Source organism: Anguilla rostrata, chromosome 5 (assembly GCF_018555375.3).
Source record: "Anguilla rostrata isolate EN2019 chromosome 5, ASM1855537v3, whole genome shotgun sequence".
Lineage (NCBI taxonomy): Eukaryota > Metazoa > Chordata > Actinopteri > Anguilliformes > Anguillidae > Anguilla > Anguilla rostrata.
Genome location: NC_057937.1, coordinates 13,265,447 through 13,284,185, shown reverse-complemented (window position 1 = coordinate 13,284,185; position 18,739 = coordinate 13,265,447). Strand labels below are relative to the sequence as shown.

Below are 18,739 nucleotides of genomic sequence, written 5' to 3'. Positions count from 1 at the left end.
GTAAAACTGGTTCAGCAATTAAAAACAATATTTTGGCAGCCAGGGCCGTCCGATTAAAGAAAATGCCAGGTCTTTTTTTCCATGTTGAATGATGATATGATATGAGCACCAAGAACTGGGCAGTGAATAAATGTGGTAGGGTCTCAGAAGGCTGGCTATGCATCTTTTATCTAGTTTTCCCACCAGGCACTCAAACCAGTGCTGAAAACGTTCACCTTTCGCTCTTCTAAAACAAACCACAGATCAGGAATACCTCAACTCCATTACTTATGAGAAGTTCCCATAACGCCAGGCAACTTGTTGTGGCTTCTGAAAACATGTGTCGTCGATGGATATGGAGAATTCTCCTGACCTCAGGTGAAAGGTCTACAATCTACTTGAGCTTCCTGTGTGGGCCAAACTCAGTCTTGTGTTTAGGAAGAAGTTCCTGTTCAGACAGGGCCCCACTGCTCTGGGTCTGTCATGCCTGGGTCTACCAAACAGCTCAGATGCTCACTGGACCTCATTAGTCAAGCCAGGTGAATGTGGACTCATTAGCAAAATGTCATCAATACGGATTTCATGTTCATTAGTGCCATTAAGCAATTATTCATTTAAGATACAATGGACTATCAGGTCACTTGAGCCAAGAAAAGGAAAAATTTATTTGCCAAAAGAGGCAAAAGCAAAATTTTTGCAAGGCTCTCTGTGTTTTGTTTACAAAGCAATGTGGACATTGTAGTTTCTCATCATGGTGCCTTCAACCTCTCACCCCCCCCCCCCCCCCCTCAAAAAAACCCCCAAAAAGCTGTCACTTGGGCTGTCAACATAACATGCTGTTGTATTGCTGTTGTATTGCCCCATCCTGGTATCCATGGCATTCAATCCCAGTGCATATTATGGGATCCGTCTTGTGAGTATCCCTATGAAATGGGGGGTTTCCATCGAGTGGAACTCCCTTTTCCAGTCAAAGGAAAGAAAATATTCAGTTCATTCACTTCTTGAAGTAGCAACATAAACATGTTGGTAAGGTCTTTTCCTTGCTCTATCCAGTATAAATAGCAGACACAATAATAATAATAACAATATCAATATCCCAGAAGCCTCCAGTGGTGGAGGATGTTTCATACTCCTCAAATATAAGAGTCAAAGGGCTATTAAAAGTGTGTGTGTGTGTGTGTGTGTGTGTGTTTTGGGGGTTGATGAATTGGGCATCTGGTGAGAACATATGCCCCATGTGGACATTTATTTTGTCTCTTTCCCAGAGGAAAAAAGAAGAAATAAAAACATAACTTTGATCAAAGGCACATCTCCTATAACAGGGCAATGAGGTGCAGGAAAAGAAGTACACTGTCTCAGCCTGCAGACATACCCTTGGATGCACTCTGTAATGGGACAGAGTCCTGTGAGATCTGTCAGAAGTAACAACTGATGCCTCCAAGCCATATGCCCCCTCCACCTCCCCCTTCCCATTTCCTCCAAAAATATATATTTTGGTTGTAATACGATGTACCTGTCTTCATATTAACAATGATAATCATAAATGAAATAGGAAAAGAAAGCAACCGGTATATTTCTTAGTTGGAAAATTATGTAATGTACCTTCATAACATAATATTTATGATGCCTTTTCTGGTATCATACGTTTAAACCTGGTTGCTAATTTATTTTGAAGGAGAAAAGAAAAAGCAACAGACCATTTGGCTGTCCGGGAGCAAAGTTGGCCACCTTTGATCTGTCCTATTAAAAATCATTTAGGCTTTATAAAAAGCTTTTGCATCAGTGGCGATGAGGTCCAGTAACCCCATTCATACCCTGAGAACACTTCATCACTGGCAGCCTCCACGATTCCATCATAACGAGTAACGGCATACTGTGTCCATGATGGCCCATGAGCCGTATGGATCAAGTCTACAAGCAGCACCAAGTCCAGTGGTCTGCTGCCCTCCTCCGCTTGTGTGTACAGCCTTCCAGCTGTTGTACATCAAACACCTGGTGATTGTGCCTACAGAACAGGTGAACAGATCTAGCTAATGCTCTGGTTCTCTGTGCATTGGCGTGCCCCATTCTAATGGTAGCCTAGCTGTCCGTGTGCCACTCACGGTATAGTTCATGAAAATGAATGCACAGCTTGCTATCACTGTCACTGTACAGCACATCTGGTAGACTACAGAATGACTGACACTTTTTGATCAGTCATATTGTCAGACTAGTATAGTTTCTGACAATCAAGAAGCAGCATAGCAATAAGCAAAAAGCACATTTGATATGCCGTGTGGAGGCTGGCCATCTCATAATACCATTGCCCAACACAAAACCATTAGCTATGAGCCTCTGAGTTAGTTCACTTTCCATTGTAATATTCACCTTGTGTGCAGTGATTTTTGAGACCCTTGAAGTTCATATGAAAGTTTATTAGTCCATGTCCAGACTTTCTGCCAGTGATCAAAGGTCAAAGTTAAGTGAAGCTCAGCTGGAAGGAAAGATGAAATTAGTTCTGTCGCTATGTGCCAAGTTCTTTGAGAACAGGTGCTTATGTGACAATGCCCTCTTGGAACTGCAAATCTGAACTTGAATATGAGCTGTTTGCTTCTGTCATCCAGGTTACTTAAGGAGAGATATGATTACAACCCATTCTTTAATCAAAACAGAAAACTAAAGAACCCTTAAAAATATCAAATTGCACTCTCAGCGTACAAAATTGGCACAACCATACAAAACTGAAAAGCAGAAATAAGGACCATTTTGTTCCACGATTTGGTACAAAATTTAATCAACTGAAAATAAAACATACCCTGGAGTGCTGTTTCTGTCTCTTTATCAAAGGAAAAAAACACTTCCTCCACCTTAGTTGGCTCAGACATCCTCTTCCTCTTACTGCCTTACTGAAAACTTTTGAGATGTTCACAGGACTAACCACAGGACAGGTGAGTGAAGGAGTGCAACGTGGTGCTGAGGAAATGCATGTGTCCTTTCATACCCACAGTGTTGCAGAACATCAGACGCTTTCACACAGTGAAGAAACATCTTGCAAGATTGCTGGACCAGAACCAAGCCCTGCGAAGGACTCTTTCATAAGTTTGTATGTCTCTGAAAGATCGGCGAGTTCTTACAGTCAGTTAGCGTGCAAGATGGATTCCTAAGAATAAATTTCATTCTTTTGTATGGCTAAGCAAAAATACAATATTGAGGTCTAATATGTATCAGTAAGTAAGGAAGCAAGTGAAATCAAAGCTAATTAAAGGTAATTAGTATTGTTAGTATTCTAACAATTTACAGCATATATATATATATATATATATATATATATATATATATATAATTTTTTTAATGACCAATAGACTAGGTTAACTTTTTCACACACGCACACGTACACACTCAGCAATGTTCCGCCTTTAAGCACTGTGTATAAAAGTATTATACTATGCATGATGGCCATGCACACCATTTCTTACCACCGAGGTAAGAAATCAAAGGGGCAGATACTAAAACCAAAATCACACAATCATCCTGTTTCCTCATTAAATATAGTCCTCATTTTATTAACATGGCCTAAGAAATTCATCAGGTTGTATTTACAAAGAGAAGCAATAAATATATTACCATAATCATAAAAATAGTTTGTATACATTTTTAAATCATAAATGTGTCACGCTGTTAGTAGCATCTCGTACAAAGTAAAAAATAAAATAAAGCGTGTAAAACCTACTGGCACTGTGGATAAACCATGTAAATATGGTTGTCTATATGTCCAAAGTGTCCCACAAATCCAGTTACCCCTCATTTTCTGCTTTGTGCCAGTTCTAACAGGAACTATTTAAGCAATCTGTACATTGTAAGGCTCCACAGATGAGCAGGGTTTCTGGGCATGCACTTGATTCATTCAAATTGATTACATTTGAACTAATGAAGTCATAAATAATTTCATTTCTCTTTGGGATTTTGTGATTTCTTGACATATTTCTGGGGGCACAAACAAAAGCCTTCAAACAGCATTACCGTGACATTGTTGGTGGTGAATGACTCTTGTGGATTTGAAATGAAAAAAAAAACTGTCAATGCAAGCCTTTTTTCTTTTACCTCAGAACCTCCTGCATGTATGGACAGTTCTTAGTTTTAGAAAAGTGACAAGTCAAAATTTTGCTTCACATAATCATAACTTAATCACAGAGTGTCAATGTCTGTATTAAGAACAGATCGGTGAAATAAACAGCTTCAATAAATTATTTAGCTTTCATAAATAATTTTAAGGGAGATTTCATTCATAACCGCTACAAATGACAGAGCTTTTTAGGCACCTGCAAACAAGAGGGCAGGTAATCCTGTGTTCTTCTCATAGTCTACCACTGCAATGGGAGTAACAAATGAGGCTTTTCATACACTTCAACTCCAGTGCTCTGTTGACATGAAACGCAGTCTGCACCGCCGTCAGGCCAGTCCAAGCATGCTGTGTCAAGCTGAATCACAGGTTGCACAAAAATGCCAATAAAATAATAATAATAATAATGCAGTCCACAGTGGATTCAGCACATTCCACCCACCAGATTGTAGCTAGGCTGCCAAAAAAGAATATGTCACAGAAGTTATCTGACAAAAAGAAAAAAACGTTTAAAAAAAAATATTGCACTTAAAAGCTAAGCAGTTACCTAAAGTGTCAACGTAACATGCTGTTGTATTGCCCCATCCTGGTATCCATGGCATTCAATCCCAGTGCATATTATGGGATCCGTCTTGTGAGTATCCCTATGAAATGGGGGGTTTCCATCGAGTGGAACTCCCTTTTCCAGTCAAAGGAAAGAAAATATTCAGTTCATTCACTTCTTGAAGTAGCAACATAAACATGTTGGTAAGGTCTTTTCCTTGCTCTATCCAGTATAAATAGCAGACACAATAATAATAATAACAATATCAATATCCCAGAAGCCTCCAGTGGTGGAGGATGTTTCATACTCCTCAAGTATAAAAATATAACTTTTCCTGTATCGTTTAAATGATTGTCTTCAACGTTTGAGATGAGGTTTCCATGGAAACCCAGCAGTCAGTTGACATGGGGGTTGGGCTTTATGCGCCGGGCCCTGCGTGTCCTTTTGGTCACCGTGGTGAAACGGAACTCTTCCAGTGGGTCCACTTTGCCCTTTGGGTGGCGCTTCATGAAGTGCACTTCCTGTTGCGTCTGCGTTGTCCGTGACCCTTTCTTGGGCCTCCCCTTCCTGTTGAAGCCCAGGTACCACCCTTTGTATTTGGCCGATACCAGAGCCGTGTAGTTGTTTTCCAAGAACTCCTCCACAAAGACGCACTCCTCGCTCCCACCATTGAGCTGCAAATAGAGCACAGCTACATCACACAATTGTTTATACATTTTTTCTCTCCTTTTTCTCCAAAGTTGGAATGTCCAATTGCACTCAAGTACCGCACTCATTGCTACAACCTCTCCCATTCACTCACAGGCAGGCAATGTAGCACAGGCAAGAATGTACTGTATTCTCCACCAAAACATGTGATGTCACTACTTTGCATTGCAGTGTACAAGGTGAGCTTGCACAGACATGAGTCAGAGGAACACTCTTCATACACAACTTGAGGAAGTGGATGTAGAGAGCCTAATTGACCAGTGGGGGGTTGCTACAGTGTGAACAGATAATAATCACACTGGCCAACTAAAACCCTCCAATTATGCTACAATTATGTCACTGTGCAAGTAAATATAAACTTGTTTTTGACAAAATTGTCAGAAGTCTGTACTTCTAAGCCCCTGTTTTTCCATAATTGGCAACACCACCATAAGAAGCTTCCATATTGACTTAATGCACAATGATGTAAAGAAAGGACCAAGACTAGTCTTGGCTCAAAATAAGGCTATGATTCCCTGAGTCTGCATACAATATTTCAGTAACAGTCAGGCAAAAATATCTCCTATAGCCAGAATTTAAACATTATATTTAGACCAGTATATAATTATATTTCCCAACTGTGGCTGAATGGATTCATTTTATATGTAGTGTGTTTGTTTTTTTTTTCCCCAGCTGCTTCTAATGAATTTGTTTTCATAGAGCTGTTGAGTGAGTACTGATCTGGGTTTGACACCACCTGACAATTGCTTGCATTCAACCCTTGAAGAGAGAAATGAGTCGTTAGAGGCATGTCTGTGGTAACAGAGATACCAGATTAAAGGTATTTACCAAGACCCCGCCCATAGTCAGAACTGGTTTGATTTGACTGGTTCAGTAATTTAATGTAATTGATTAAGTCAATCAGTATGACATGTACTAATTTGCCGAGAGTGCAAAAAATTTGAAGCAAAACACTTACTTGTGTCTTTGAAAATAAATTAACCTCGACATTTCTTTCATAAAGACCTAGCAGCACATGCTGCTCCGTGCCTGTTGACAGGCCCTGATCTCTGTTCATTTAACAACTCTGTCAAATGTAACTAATTAACCTGGAATGAAAACCCATACACCCAGCATGCCCTCAGGATAGGGGTTAGGAAACACTGCTTAACAGTATATGAAACAAGCCAAAAATGCTGGAATGTACCATTCATAACAGATTAAAAGGGTGGCTAAAATGCATTTGTGGGCTGACTTGGATATAAGCCGCCTAAAGTGGAAAAAGGCACTTTCCCCACTAGGCCCACCTGAGTTAGACAGTCACTCCACATTTAAAACTGGGACTGTTACGCAATTGGACCTTTTTTAAGAGGCCCAGTTACACTGTCCTATACATAAACTAAAGTTCTTATACGCCTCATATTTACAATTCCTTATACTCGAACACCTTTACCTCTGCACCCGGTACATTAGTTTAGAATGATAAACAGAATTATTAATTGAGACTTTGTGATTTGATGTAATCCAACATGAAAAAAACTGCTGATTATATAGTCACTATTTGAAGAAGTGGTGTAATTGCAATTTCAATCCTGTATACATTCACCAATGCAGAAATGTTTACTTCAAATGAGCAAGACAAAATGATTCCCATGTTTTCAAAATTACATTTAAAATGGATTTTATAATCCCTCTTTCCTCCTCGCTGCTCATAAGCATTCGTTTCCTTGTGTGCACGTGATGTCAAGCTGCTAATTTTTACTCCGATGTTTACCAGTTATGTTTGCGCAGCTATTGAGATGGAAAGGGGCATTATTGGTGTAGCTTGTGCAGACAGACTGCAGGTGACTGATTGACCAAAGGAGGAAAGCTTGTGCATAATGAGACAGACATCCTGCCCTCCGTCCCCAGGTGACAAAATGATGAACCATTGGTCCAGATTTTGTACTAAACCACGTGACCTATTCATACACTATGAAATTGCCATAACATGATGAGCCATGTAGCATGATGTCATTATCATCCATAACAAAGCTTCCCTTTACTTTATTCTTTGTCAGATGCACAATGTTCACTGGACACAATGACAAGCTATTTTTGCATTCAGTGGAAACACTTCAGTCTGTAATGTTTAGTACATCTCTGTGAACCCATACCTGAGAGTCACGGTTCCTGTCAAAGGTAACATTTTTTAACCAAACCCAACACTTGCCCTTTAATCTGTGTGGTCCTGATTTAAAAAATGTTTAATTTTTTGTTTGGGCGGCGGGCAGACTGTTTGGACCAGACCAACCTACTCAAGTCAGCCTCTGAAATGTTAAACATTGATAGTTTGATGGGCACTTGGCCGTTAGGCACGCACCTTGCCAATGACTTTGCCGTTCTTATTCATGCAGATGTAGTGGCCGCTCTCCTTTCCCCTTATTCGGATGTGGCTTCCAAAGGTTTCTGTCTCAACCACCAGGAGAGCTGAAAGGAAGAATGTAAAGTGTTAGGCTGGCCTCAGTGAAAAAATGTTAGACTGGCATCAGTGTAAAATGTTAGATTGACCTCAGTGTACAGTGTTAGACTAGCCTCAGTGTGCAGTGCTAGATTGACCTCAGTGTGCAGTGTTAGACTAGCCTCGGTGTGCAGTGCAAGATTGACCTCAGTGTGCAGTGTTAGATTGACTTCAGTGTAAAGTGTTGGAATGAACTCTGTGTACAGTGTGAGATTGACCTCAGTATAAAGTGTTAGATTAATCCCATTGCAAAGTGTTAATTGACCTCAGTGTTAAGAGTTCATCTGATGGTGTATTCAACATCTCAATCAGACACTTTCTTTCAAATGAAACCAATTTTGTAAGTTTACATGTCTGCAATAGTTTTGAAAATAACATAAATAAATGATGAACAGGATTGTACAATTATCAAGTGAATCATTCACTAAACAAAGAATTCTACATTACAGAGTATTAATAAGTCTTTTGTTCCATGAATACAAGGCTTTTCAACATTCATGAAAACATTTAAACTGAAAAACATGCACCTGCAGAGCTACATGCTATCTGACCCAGTGAATTACATTTGATAAGGAAGCACTGTGTGGAGGCCAAGCTGGCCTCCTCAACCTGTGACCTCTTTTACTGTAAACACACACTTACACACTGTCTCCCCCTACATCCCCATGAGGCAACTCTCCACGGCTAAGAGACCTGATTGAAATTTAAGACACGACTTGGGTCCTTCGGGCTTATGTTCCAAACTAAGGTCTCCTTAGTCCTTGCTCGCTCAATTAAAAAAAAAAGAAGTCAAATACTGTGTGTCTCTGAAGGGCTGAGCAACCAAGTGGAAGCCAGGTTTGACTGACTAAATTGTTCTAGATGTAGATTTGTACCATGTTTTAATGTAAAAATGACTACTTACAACTTAGGCATTTAGCAGATGCATTTAGCCGTAGCAAACAGAAGGTGCATTTAACACGGCAAGAAAACAGAACTATATCTTAAGAAGTGAAGCGACAATCAATTTCATTCTACTGTACAGATGCAGCGTTGCATCTTGCCTGCAGATAAATGCTTGATTTGCCAAAAAGGATTTTGTTCATTCTTCTTTGTTTTTATTTCGGGAAGTTGCAGGTTGAATGTTACTGGTGGTTTTAAGGCTTTTTAATTCCGATTATAGCTACAGAGATAATATTCTTAACCACGGGCAGAGGTAAAAACATCTGTGCATCTTCTCTAATTAAAAAAAAGCTTTACTGGTTCACTACCACATGCAAGATATTATCATTAGGGATGAAATTCCCATCTCCCACTTTACAAAGAATTGTTTATTTTAAAAAGAAACTGTTTACTCTGTTTGTTACATGCCTTTTTCTTTTTTTCTTCTTTCAAACTTTCAAGCAGAAAATAACATGCCTGTATGATGTGGAAAAAATACAACTTCTTAATGTTTGTTTTTCGAAATTAAGGCCAAGCCATAAAGTAGGACTGAATTCCCTGAAATACGCAGACTGTCCCACTCGTTGGTAAAACCAATAAAGGAGGTAAGCAAATTGGCAACAGACAGGTAGATTCCTCCAAAAAAAAGGCAGGTTCATATACATAAAATAACAGAGAGGCAGGTTCATGTGAAAAATATAAATATTTGCTTGTATCGTTTGAGCTTTGTCTGTTGGTGTTTGAGTTGGAGTCTGGAGTGAAATGGCAGGCATGGTGCAATGTGCTGAGGGAGTCTGAATTTTTTTACACCTACTGTACAGGTGACTCTTTTTTCCTTTAGCCTTTGATCTACAGAAGAATTTGAGCTGGCGGCTGTATTCAGGACAAGTGTTTAAGCAGGCATGTTGATAATACAGTTGGTACCCTTTGTAAATTTCCATCGCCTTCTGGAATTAATAATATCGCAACTTCTACAAGGACCTATTGTAATGCTAGCAGGACAGTATAAGAAGATGTTGCTGTAATAGTATAACTGATCACTTGCCTGACAGATGACTATATTCATGTGTATTTGTTTTGAGTAGCCGTCTACATAACAATCTATTCTTTTCCCCATATATTCACAAGGCATACTGATCCGTGGTCAGTGTCTTCCATGCGTTATTTGTTCCCTACCTCTCCGTTGGTCGGTTCTCCAAAAGTTCCAAAAGGAAAATTCATCATTCTAACACAACATCCAGTGGTGCTATTATCTATAGCGGGTCTCACAATGGTGCTGTTCAATTCAGGTCCTTTCAACATTCAAACCTGCAACCATCTGCTCACAATTCTATATCCTTGACCAGTGCTCCACACTGTTTCCCTGTTGTGCACTCCTGACTCCACGGTGAGACTGTAAGCTTGCGGCTGTGAGTGAACTATCAGAAACTGGGCCTCTCGTGGTTGCATGTTAATGAATGTCAGTAGGCTCTCAGGCCTCAGTGCTGGGGGAGGTGGAATGGGGTTGGGGTTGGGGTGGGGTGGGGGGGGGTGCGTATTGGCAGGGCCCATGGGAATGCCTGGCTCTGCTTCTACTCAAGCTCTGACAAGCACGCGGAACGACACCCCCACTTCAGCCCCCGTGGGTCTGCTGCGCACCTCCAGTGCTCAGCACAGCTGTTCACCACACCTGCAACCGGCACATACGCTGAACACTGCTGAGCACAGCTCCAGCAACAAGCACTTGCTTAACACTACCAAACATTTATGAAATGAACACAACTGTACGTACCTGCTACCCAGCTAACACAAAACGTTCTCACAACGATGCTGCCGTGTAGTAACAATGTTATAATATTGACAAAACTTTCGAGCAACATCGAGAGAACATTTTTTGTTAGCTTGGTATCTCATATTCACCACTCATTGAGTGCTAAGTATTATACTAATGCTACTTGGCTTCGCTGATGAATGCATTCTTTCTATTGTTCAGTCTGCTAAACACATTTAGCATATGTTACTAATGCAATTGCACTTCTTCACCGCCATTTCTCTAGTAAGTTAATATGTTGATGAAATTTCACACTTCAACCCAGAAAAACTATACCGATTGACTTCAACAGAGAGGTAATACAAGTGATCTATAAGTCTAGTTGGAATATGATAAGACAAAAGACGACGTCAAACACTTTGCTTCATGTAAGGGATGAAATCTGCTTCCAGGTTTCTGAATGGATTTGCAATGTTTATAGACTGCCAACATGGCTTAAAGCAATGAAACTGTAATGGTTAAATCACATTTTTCAGCACCTCCATATTTATATCTCCTGGCTCATGGCAACATGTTTCAATTTCTCCAACAAGTTATAAAGCATGTATGAAGCAATTTTTTCCCCCTCCCTTGATGAAGAATATTTCAACTCCAAGGAAGTTTACTGCAGTCGTTTTATCTCTGTTACATTTTATCAGCACATTGTGGACAATAAAACATGATACTCTCCATACACAGGACAGATAAAATAAAAATATTTGGAAGAGTTGGCTCTTAACTTCTTCCACAGTTAATTTTAAGCAAAGATGCAATGTGCAATAGGTAGTGTAATCGTGTGCGATGTTTGAAAGAACATTTGGAACAGCAAAAAACAAATGGGAAATGTTGATGTTGCTAAAATTTGAAAAGAATGAATTGCTGAAAATCACAAATCCCCTAAACTGCTGAGGACCTGAACACAAGGGCCTTGTGTCAAAACCTGACCCAAGCATTAGCAGCATTGAAATATTAGTACAACCCAGCTGAAATAACTTTGATATCGCTATTGATATTGAACATCAGTGATAGCGCTATATACTACATTCCCTGCAAACACTCATAAACTACAAGTGAAATTATATCCATATTTTATTGTATGCAGAAAATAAAGGCCAGTTATATTTGGTCAAGCAAACCCAACCTGAGTGATACAGTATCTTTAAAACAGCAGCCTGTTTTGATCCAAATCTGATGGGTCTCAGCAGGTTCAAAAATCGAAAATCTTTCGTACCATACTTGCCCCCGTCGTCCCCGTTGGCGTTGACCTTCTTCCCCAGGATTTGCACGTGTTTGCCGGTGGTGCGGCTGTACAGCTGGTAGATGCGGATCTGCTTCCGACTCAACTCATCTGGGTTTCTCGTGTGGTTCACGATGTAGAACCGGAAATCTGCAGAGCTCTGCTGAGACTCCTAGAAGGGAACAGACCACGCGATAGTGGTTACCCGCTGTGTTACGTTTGCTCCTTCTTTTTAATGAATTCATCTGCACAACAGTATCTGGTCGCATGCAGTAATGACTTTACATACTCTAGGATCATAAGTGTGACATTTTGACTTAAAATCAGTCTGACCTAACTGGAGTCTATCTGGAAGGGGAGGTCAGTGAACGTGCAAATGATCCACAAATGATTACCATTGAGCTCATTACTATACGTCTCAACATAATTGTCCACAAATGCATCAGAGAAATGCTCATACTCTAACATACCTGAATGAAAACTCAAGTTTTACTTCTTTCATCAATTATTTGATCATTTCCAGTACTTAAAAAAAACTGAATGTTACATCCTCTGTGTGTTTATCTAAAGAGTGAATCATCTCTGTGCCATGCATTACACTTTCATCTGAAGAGTAGCATAATTATGGTGGGACGTTTGGATGTAACCTTGTGGTAAATCCATCTGGCTCAACCATTCAGATTTCTGCAGCGGAGCAGACAAAAACATTCTGGACAATATTAGTCTTCACCTGTTCACTAATATGTGCATTTAGTCAGGTTAGGAAAGACGACTGCATTACTATTCCAAAACATAAACATTTATGTAATTATATATATATATATATATATATATATATATATATATATATATATATAATAAGGCCTTTTTTTAGGTTAAAATCAAGCATACACTCACAACCTGACACATCAGAAACCAAAATGTACTCTGTGGTTCAGGCACAAACATTTTCTTTCTCCTGGAAATGCACCCTGAGGGGATCCACCTTGAGTATATCCATCCCCTCCAATGTTTTCCCTGGTCTGGTTCTCTGTTTGACCAGTTGGAGGGGGTAACCAAACTGGGACCACAGATCAATCCCTGAAGACTAGCGAAGGTTCCACACTATCCTGTTATGCATTTGCACCTGCTGACGGATTCATGCGCAGACGGTGCTAGAAAAAATGGAACACTGGCTGTATTTTTCAACTCCTGGAATCTCAATCCATGCCAGGACCCAGTCCACCAGCTGTAGAGCAAGCTAATTATACAGCGGTGGCCTTTCAGATGGCTGCTCTCAGGTGGCTAATCATGCGCACATTCGCATACTCAGGATTCTTTCTTGTTTGACCGTCCTGTTTAAACGGAGGCTATTTTTCCTATTTACTGTATATTGCTATACGTCAAAGAGAAAATTCTCCATATGAAATGCATGACATGAAAATACCTTTTTAACTGATTTTCATTTTGTTCATCTGCTCTGAGCTGCTGCTGTTGTCAACATCTGCCACTGTGCTTTATATGATGTTTATTTTGATTACTAGAAATTCAAGCTATGCACCTAGAGTAAATGCACAATGGCTGTGCCTTACCCGGGATTCGAACCTAGGAGCAAACTTACAAGCCTTGAATCCTTGTCATTAAGCCTCTCCAGCCAGACTTTTTAATGTCTCAGTTTTTAATTATGAAAACAGTTTATTTTTATTTTTTATATGCATTTAATAATTGATTCAACAAGTAATATGGCACACCCCCACTCCTCTCTCATAGGGCTTAAATTAAAACGGTCACCTTTAAAAGTGCTCTGGAGAAGATTTAACAATGTGCAAACAATCACTGCTGTGCGGAGCAAGCTTGGCATTTAAACAACTAAATTATGTAATGCTCATTTGCTGACTTAATATGCACAAAGGCATTATGTAAGTACACTTTCAATGGTGTCTTGTCAACATGTTTCCCTGTAAAGCTGATGTCTTTCTATGAAAAGGCTTGTCTCATAGTCGGAAAACATCTGACAAAGGCAACATCTATTGCTACCCAAAAATTAGGAAAAGAGAAAGTGGTTCAGACATACAACTGCCTCATCAGCCAGCACAGTGGGTAATGCTTAAAGTTATGTGAGCAAGCAAAGGTTGAGATGTATAGGGCAGACTGTATTCCCTCAAAATACATCTCCCAACCTATTAATTTCTGGTAAGTTGGTTTGGGGAAGTGTATCAAGCATATATTAGTCTTAAAAACCACTTCCGAGACAAGGGTGGAACCTCACACTCCGCAAAAGGCTGGTTCATGGTCCCAAATACATCCTATGAACTACAAATACAATACAATACATTTATCACACTGTTTAAATTCAGTACATTTATCTACAGCAGTTGGTCAAACTACTCGTCTGTTACAGTCAGATGTGGAAAAATATAAATATCTTATTCGTCAGTCATCTTTTCAGCATCATATCAGAATAGAAGATTCTATTCCTGTGAAAGCAATTAGTCAAACAAATTATATAATCACATGTGCAATCTAACAAATAGCTATAAATATGTAATTGAAGTACTGGTATTATAATTACTGCCACAAAAAAAAAAGTTCACGATGAAATATCTAACTGCTTACACTAGGCTGTTGTTTGTGCCAACTCCTTTGGAACAAGCTGAGCACATAGTTATGTAATCAAGTTGCGTTTAATTTTCTCCAGCCCACACAGGCTTTGTTAGTTCTGAGGAGGCCTCTTCAAATGTGCCCTCTTATTGTGATCTGGCTATAAAATGGGATGCACTGGTTTGACCTATTTGTCCACCTTGGAAATTGGGTCCGTTGGATGGCTCCCATATATTTGCACATGCATTTCAAATCTCCAATGCTCTTTAAACACGCACTGTATTTTGGCTAACGCACTGCGGGGATGATCACACAGATGTTACTCGGTGATCACACAGATGTTACTCTGTGATTTTACCAGTGCGAATGATTATAGTTTCGAAGAGAACAAAATGCAATACTCAGTGCTAATTTAACCCTAACAGAGTTTACATGAGTCAAAATGGGATAAAATGTACTTTATCAGAGTAAAATACACTGACAATTTACTGTGCAGGTTTTTGGGTCCATTGTGAGGAATATTATATAGGGCTATGTATTCCAGTACAGCAAATGTTAGGGCCATGTACTGTAGGCAGTTACTCATCTTCTTAACCACAGTCAAACGATTTTAGTTTTGACATTTTTAAATTGCGTATCACTCATTTAATTTCAGTGATCTCTGAATTGTTTAAAGGTTTGCTCATTATATCTGAAGGATGTTAACAAATGCAGTAGAATGCAAAGTTCTCAGTGGAAATGTGAAATCAACCTTTACCATGACAATGTCAATGAAATGCCTCATTAAAAAGACTGATTGAAAACAGCTGTCTGAAGTGCGTTAAAAAATGCTAGTCAAACTTCTGAGTCTCGCAGGTGGTAAATAAATGTAATCCATCTCACACAAAGGGATGTCACTGTCAGTGTAATGACTGCAGTTGAAAGCGGTCACACGGTGTAAAGATGGGGCGAGATAACCAGTTTCCTTCTCCCAGGGACTTTTATGACTAACATGGGTGTCGGGACCTTCAAGGCAGCCCTGTGGCTCGGAAGTTCTGAAATTAGAACGTTTGAGTCTTGAGTCACGCTATAAGTTCACACTTTCTAAATTTATAAAAAAATATAATACATTATTATTATTATTATTATTATTATTATTATTATTATTATCTCAACCGTGGCAGTTTTATTTTGATATATGATGATTTTGTTCATACAGACATTAAAGGGAAATACGCTGCTCGACTTGCAGAGACGCAGACAGACAGAAATGTTTCCCTTCTTGCTCTCTCAACAAGAGACACGAGATGGCAAAATACTGTCCCAGGCGCTCGGTTACATTACATTATTCGCCTCCATTAATCATTTAACGGTCGTGAATCTATAATTTTGCTAAACAGTTTATTTTACACAAAACGATTAACCATAATTGAACTTATGCTTTAGATAAGGCTTATATCAAGTAGATTTGGTGGACTAAGTTACATTAAATTTTACTGAATAAATAGTGTTTTTTAATATACGATTGTTTAGGCCAGGGGTGCACCACAAGGGCCGATCCGTTTCAAGATTGTTGTGCCAAATTATGCTCTAAGTTAATTAGCTCCATTATATATTGACTGACATTCGTATGCGCCAGCTACAGCCGCAGACTGCAAGTGCATCCTAAATATTTTACTCAGCTGAAGCACGAGAGTGAACCGGCCTATCTGGTAGAGATGTCAGGAAAGTAAAACTAAGGTAATTGGTTGGAATAAAAACCAGCACGCAGACCTACCCTCCAGGACCGGAGTTGTGCACCCCTGGCTTAAGCTACTTCTTTGAGTCGATCCCTCAGATGAAGTCTTGAGGGGAAAAAACAAACAAATAAATAAATATATAAATAAAAACATGTATAAACTCTTCAGTAAGAAATCTTGATTTGACACGTTGAGAAGTATTGGATGCTGCTTTACTAATGTTTTTCACTAAATCACAAAAAAGTCCTATCTATCATGGTGCAGGCCAAATGGAGGTAAACGACGCAACGATAATTAGAAGCAATCACATGATAAATCACAAATTGGTGAATGTCCAGTTCAGAACTCAAAATCTATACACGGCAATGTCTATATAACTTTGTTGTCTTGACATTATGACAGCATGTTCAGTAAAGGCTTTCATATTGCGTCTCCTACTGCATGGACGTCTGCAGATTGAAAACACATGAACACATCAACTGAACTACCCTGCTGATAGAAGCACTAATGCACTATCACCAATAATAAATCACCAGATGTAAACAAAGAGACGATAAAATTAACGTCCTTACCACTGTAAACATTTAGACACATGGCGCTCTTCAAAGAAAAACGTTTCCAGACTTTTTTTTTTTTTTTTTTTTTTTTTACAGTTAAAGCAAGCTTAACTGCATTTGAGAACACTGAAACGCCTAAATAGAAAACGCGCAGTTTACTAGCACCTTACTTTTAATTTTGAAAACTTTATTTTCATAAATAATTTGCATTTAAATACAGCTTCAATGTCCAAAAAAACTCAGCAATGACAGCAATAGCATAATCCTACCTGTATCTGGAAATAAAGGGCGAGGAAATGTAAACACCTGGGGGACAGAAAAAGAACAAAATAAATCACAGGTAATTACACTGAATTAATACCTGAACAACGAGTAAAAGCTGGCTTTTAGCGACTTCTATTGGCAAGAATGCACGCGCAATTATCGTAAGGAGTGAAAATGGAATCCTTACACGTAAATGAATCTTGAAGGGAGAATGGACATCTTGAGTTGCTCAAATACACCTGTTTCCAGCGTTTTTAAAACCCCAGGGAAGAAGAGTGTAAGGAAATTCCACCGGTGTCCTTAAACAGAGAATCCTGGAGGAGTTCTGAAATCCCAGCGGAATGGCAAATGAATGAAGTAAAACCGTACCAGTGGTTGCAACATTTGGCGCTTCCAAGTTTTTTCAAGTGTTTCAGAAGAAAAACTGAAGATTTTGTTTCGCTCCCCCGAATCCTCTCAGTCCACATTCGCGATGTCCGCAACAAACGAACGGGCACTGTTTGTACAGCACAGAGGGAAGAGTGCAGTTAGTTACGAGCGCCGTGCGGGTTACCCTTTAAATCCAATGAGAGCTGTTTTTCCCTCCTTCAAGCGTGCTGCGCCAAAGATCAGAGAAACTCCAATCCCAAATGTACCTGCAGGGGATATCTGCATGTACATATTGGGTGGGTCATTTTAATCCTCCAGTCTTTTGTTTGAAGACAGAAAAGTAAAACAGTTTAAAACTAACAAGCATAACAGAATGACATATTCCCACGTTAAGTAGGCTATAAACTTGATTTCTATTAAATAATTGTCAAAAGAAAAGGTGAACAAAGCTGTAGCAGCCGGTTCTTGTTTCACGGGAGATGTTGTTCAGCCTGCCAGCGAAGAATCTGAGGTTTGGATTTGGGCACAGACTTTTTTCCTCTGTTGTTGGTGGGTGGAAACTTGTCGGTGGTTTGCACCTGATAGGGTAAACTATGAAAGCCCATCAATTCGAAAGGGGTTTCTCTTTATGTGCCGTAGATTCTCAAGAGGAAGACTTGGGAGCTATCTCGTTCAACAAACGTTCGATAATATTGACTGTTAGCTTGTCAAAACGGAGATTTGGCGGTTGTGCGGGCATAGCGTATAGTCCACAGGTTGTAACTGATGAGAGTAAGAGGATGCCCCGCGCTCATCAACAGAAAGTACCTGAGTGCCAGGAAGGCGCGTCTGTTCACCTACTCGTTATAGTTTATTCATTTTGGTTAAAGCATTTGTAGATGGAATATAATTTATCCTATGAAAGTTGGTTTATTTTTTTTTTTGTAATTAGTGCCAATACCATTATTTATTTATGTATTTTATATTTGACTGTTAATATTTGACTAGCACTGAGAATGTTCCCTATGCGTGATATTATGGAGGATATTTGCTTGTTTGTTTGTTTATCTTTTTGAACAGTAATGTTCCATAACTGACTTGTATATGAATGCACAAAACATTTGTGTGGTTTATGTTTAGGTTTATATTCAGCCTGTGTCCTTACTGATTGCAAATGATCTCAATTAAGGAATGGGGGGATTAATGAAATATAAATAACAAATATTCATTGAGCTTGGATTGTAAAAGCATCGTTTGTGGATAATCAATGAATAACATAATTACAATATATGGAGTTTACCATAAAGACAAATTAGAGAATGAAAGGGAAATAAACAAAGTGTAGACATCATAAAAATCATGATTGCATCATGTTCACTGTGATATGCTCCACCTGATTGAATAAACCGCATTATGCTCTGTGAAATAATTTGAAAAAGAATACAAATAAACAGCTACTAATCCAGCAGAAGAATAAATTGCCCATCGATCAACTTTCTTGTCACGGTGGTGGGGC

General features: G+C 39.2%; 1 protein-coding gene across 1 annotated transcript; it reads right to left on the bottom strand.

Moving 5' to 3' along the window:
* Window positions 1-3,492: 3,492 nt before the first annotated feature.
* On the bottom strand, window positions 3,493-17,928 carry LOC135254760 (fibroblast growth factor 18-like). The gene is made up of 5 exons (XM_064335218.1): window positions 17,063-17,928; window positions 16,881-16,917; window positions 11,751-11,928; window positions 7,672-7,778; window positions 3,493-5,296 (listed from the first exon to the last, which is right to left on the bottom strand). The coding sequence occupies exons 1-5, from the start codon at window positions 17,092-17,094 to the stop codon at window positions 5,018-5,020; spliced, it is 633 nt and encodes a 210-aa protein (XP_064191288.1). The 5' UTR covers window positions 17,095-17,928; the 3' UTR covers window positions 3,493-5,017.
* Window positions 17,929-18,739: the final 811 nt, after the last annotated feature.

Bases quoted from the DNA above. Each gene is read 5' to 3' on its own strand.
- LOC135254760 (XM_064335218.1), bottom strand. From the start codon at position 17,094: ATGTCCATTCTCCCTTCAAGATTCATTTACGT. The intron at 7,779-11,750 runs GTACGAAAGATT...TCTTCCTTTCAG, and splicing joins GGACGACGGGGGCAAGTATG to CTCTCCTGGTGGTTGAGACA. The intron at 5,297-7,671 runs GTGCGTGCCTAA...CTCTATTTGCAG, and splicing joins ACGGCAAAGTCATTGGCAAG to CTCAATGGTGGGAGCGAGGA.